At 57.0% G+C, this 2,500-nt stretch overlaps 1 protein-coding gene across 1 annotated transcript in view; it reads left to right on the top strand.

Moving 5' to 3' along the window:
• LOC144677222 (copine-7-like) overlaps positions 1–2,500 on the top strand; it is a 16,078-nt gene that overhangs the window by 12,359 nt on the left and 1,219 nt on the right. Inside the window, exon 6 of the mRNA XM_078537405.1 lies at positions 1,383–1,619. Within this exon, the coding sequence (XP_078393531.1) occupies positions 1,383–1,619 (237 nt within the window). The remainder of the gene's footprint in view (positions 1–1,382; positions 1,620–2,500) is intronic.

Raw genomic sequence — 2,500 nt, 5'->3', positions numbered from 1 at the left:
GGAGGGGTGTAGGGGGCTGGAGGAGGTTACAGAGTTAGGGAGGGTTGTAGGGGCTGGAGGAGGTTACAGAGATAGGGAGGGGCGTAGAGGCTGGAGGAGGTTGCAGAGATAGAGAAGGTTGTAGGGGCTGGAGGAGGTTACAGAGATAGGGAGGGGTGTAGGGGCTGGAGGAGGTTACAGAGATATGGAGGGTGTGTAGGGGGCTGGAGGAGGTTACAGAGATAGGGAGGGGTGTAGGGGGCTGGAGGTGGTTACAGAGATAGGGAGGGGTGTAGGGGCTGGAGGAGGTTACAGAGATTGGGAGGGGTGTAGGGGGCTGGAGGTGGTTACAGAGATAGGGAGGGGCGTAGGGGACTGGAGGAGGTTATAGAGATAGGGAGGGGTGTAGGGCCTGGAGGAGGTTACAGAGATAGGGAGGGGGTGTAGTGGGTCTGGAGGAGGTTACAGAGATAGGGAGGGGCGTAGGGGCTGGAGGAGGTTGCAGAGATAGAGAAGGTTGTAGGGGCTGGAGGAGGTTACAGAGATAGGGAGGGGTGTAGGGGCTGGAGGAGGTTACAGAGATATGGAGGGTGTGTAGGGGGATGGAGGAGGTTACAGAGATAGGGAGGGGTGTAGGGGGCTGGAGGTGGTTACAGAGATAGGGAGGGGTGTAGGGGGCTGGAGGTGGTTACAGAGATAGGGAGGGATGTAGGGGGCTGGAGGAGATTACAGAGATAGGGAAGGGTGTAGGGGCTGGAGGAGGTTACGGGGATAGGGAGGGTTGTAGGGGCTGGAGGAGGTTACAGAGATAGGGAGGGGTGTAGGGGGCTGGAGGAGGTTACAGAGATAGGGAGGGGTTGTAGGGGGGCTGGAGGAGGTTACAGAGATAGGGAGGGGTGTAGGGGGCTGGAGGAGGTTACAGAGATAGGGAGGGGTGTAGGGGCTGGAGGAGGTTACAGAGATAGGGAGGGGTGTAGGGGCTGGAGGAGGTTACAGAGATAGGGAGGGGTGTAGGGGGCTGGAGGAGGTTACAGAGAAAGGGAAGGGTGTAGGGGGTGCTGGAGGAGGTTCCCCCTCGAATGGGAGGGTGGGCAATTGGAGAAATGATGGACGATGAAGAATTGACTGAGGAATGCGTTGAGGGGGTGTAGGGGGTGGAAATACTCGGAGAGCTTGTTCGACAAGGGGGTGAAACTCTTCCCTCTCGCGGGGCATGGAAAGGCCTAGTCCGGCGGCCTAGCGAGTAGGCCCGATTGGCGTGTCTTGTGGGGCGGGTAGGGGGTTGGGAGGAGGAGGGTGGCCAAGTTGGCTATCATCGCTCTTTGGTGACGCCTCCCTACCTACCCAACCCAACCCACCCCTCCCTCCTTCCCCCTTTGCCCCCTCTCTCTCTCTCGCCTCAGAAGTACTACATCCTCCTGATCCTGACCGACGGGGTGGTGACAGACATCGGCGAGACCCGCGACGCCATCGTGGAGGCCTCCCGCCTGCCCATGTCGGTCATCGTCGTCGGGGTGGGCAACGCCGACTTCACCGACATGCGGACGCTGGACGGCGACGATGGGAACTTGCTCTCCACCCGCGGGCAGGCCGCCGCCCGGGACATCGTGCAGTTCGTCCCCTTCCGGGACTTCAAGAAGGTACGCCTGGTTTATAGGGCAGCCCGTAATCTAGGCCCAACCCCTGGGATTGGAGCTCATAATCTAGGCCCAACTCCTGGATTTGAGCCCATAATCTAGGCCCAACTCCTGGGATTGGAGCCCATAATCTAGGCCCAACTCCTGGGATTTGAGCCTATAAACTAGGCCCAACTCCTGGGGTTTGAGCCCATAATCTAGGCCCAACTCCTGGGATTTTGAGCCCATAATCTAGGCCCAACTCCTGGCATTTGAGCCCATAATCTAGGCCCAACTCCTGGGATTTGAGCCTATAAACGAGGCCTAACTCCTGGATTTGAGCCTATAAATGAGGCCTAACTCCTGGGATTTTGAGCCCATAATCTAGGCCCAACTCCTGGGGTTTGAGCCCATAATCTAGGCCCAACTCCTGGGATTTGAGCCCATAAACTAGGCGCAACTCCTGGGATTGGAGCCCATAATCTAGGCCCAAATCCTGGGATTTCAGCTCATAATCTAGGCCCAACTCCTGGGATTGGAGCCCATAATCTAGGCCCAAATCCTGGGATTTCAACTCATAATCTAGGCCCAACTCCTGGGATTTGAGCCTATAAACGAGGGCCTCTGGTCCTGGAGAGGTTCATGGGACAAAACTGCAAGGCTTTGGGCCTACCTCCTGGGTTTAAATCCTCAGGAGTTGGGGCCTAGTTTCTGGGTTTAATCCCAGGAGCGAGGCCTAATTTATAGGCTGAAACCTCAGGAGTTGGGCCTAGATTATGGACTCAAATCCCAGGAGTTGGGCCTAGATTATGGGCTCAAATCCCAGGAGTTGGGCCTAGATTATGAGCTCAAACCTCAGGAGTTGGGCCTAGATTATGGGCTCAAATCCCAGGAGTTGGGCCTAT

This window comes from Cetorhinus maximus, unplaced genomic scaffold (assembly GCF_964194155.1).
Source record: "Cetorhinus maximus unplaced genomic scaffold, sCetMax3.hap1.1 HAP1_SCAFFOLD_2318, whole genome shotgun sequence".
NCBI lineage: Eukaryota > Metazoa > Chordata > Chondrichthyes > Lamniformes > Cetorhinidae > Cetorhinus > Cetorhinus maximus.
The sequence above is the reverse complement of the archived record's forward strand: the minus strand, read 5'-3'. Positions and strand labels throughout refer to the sequence as shown.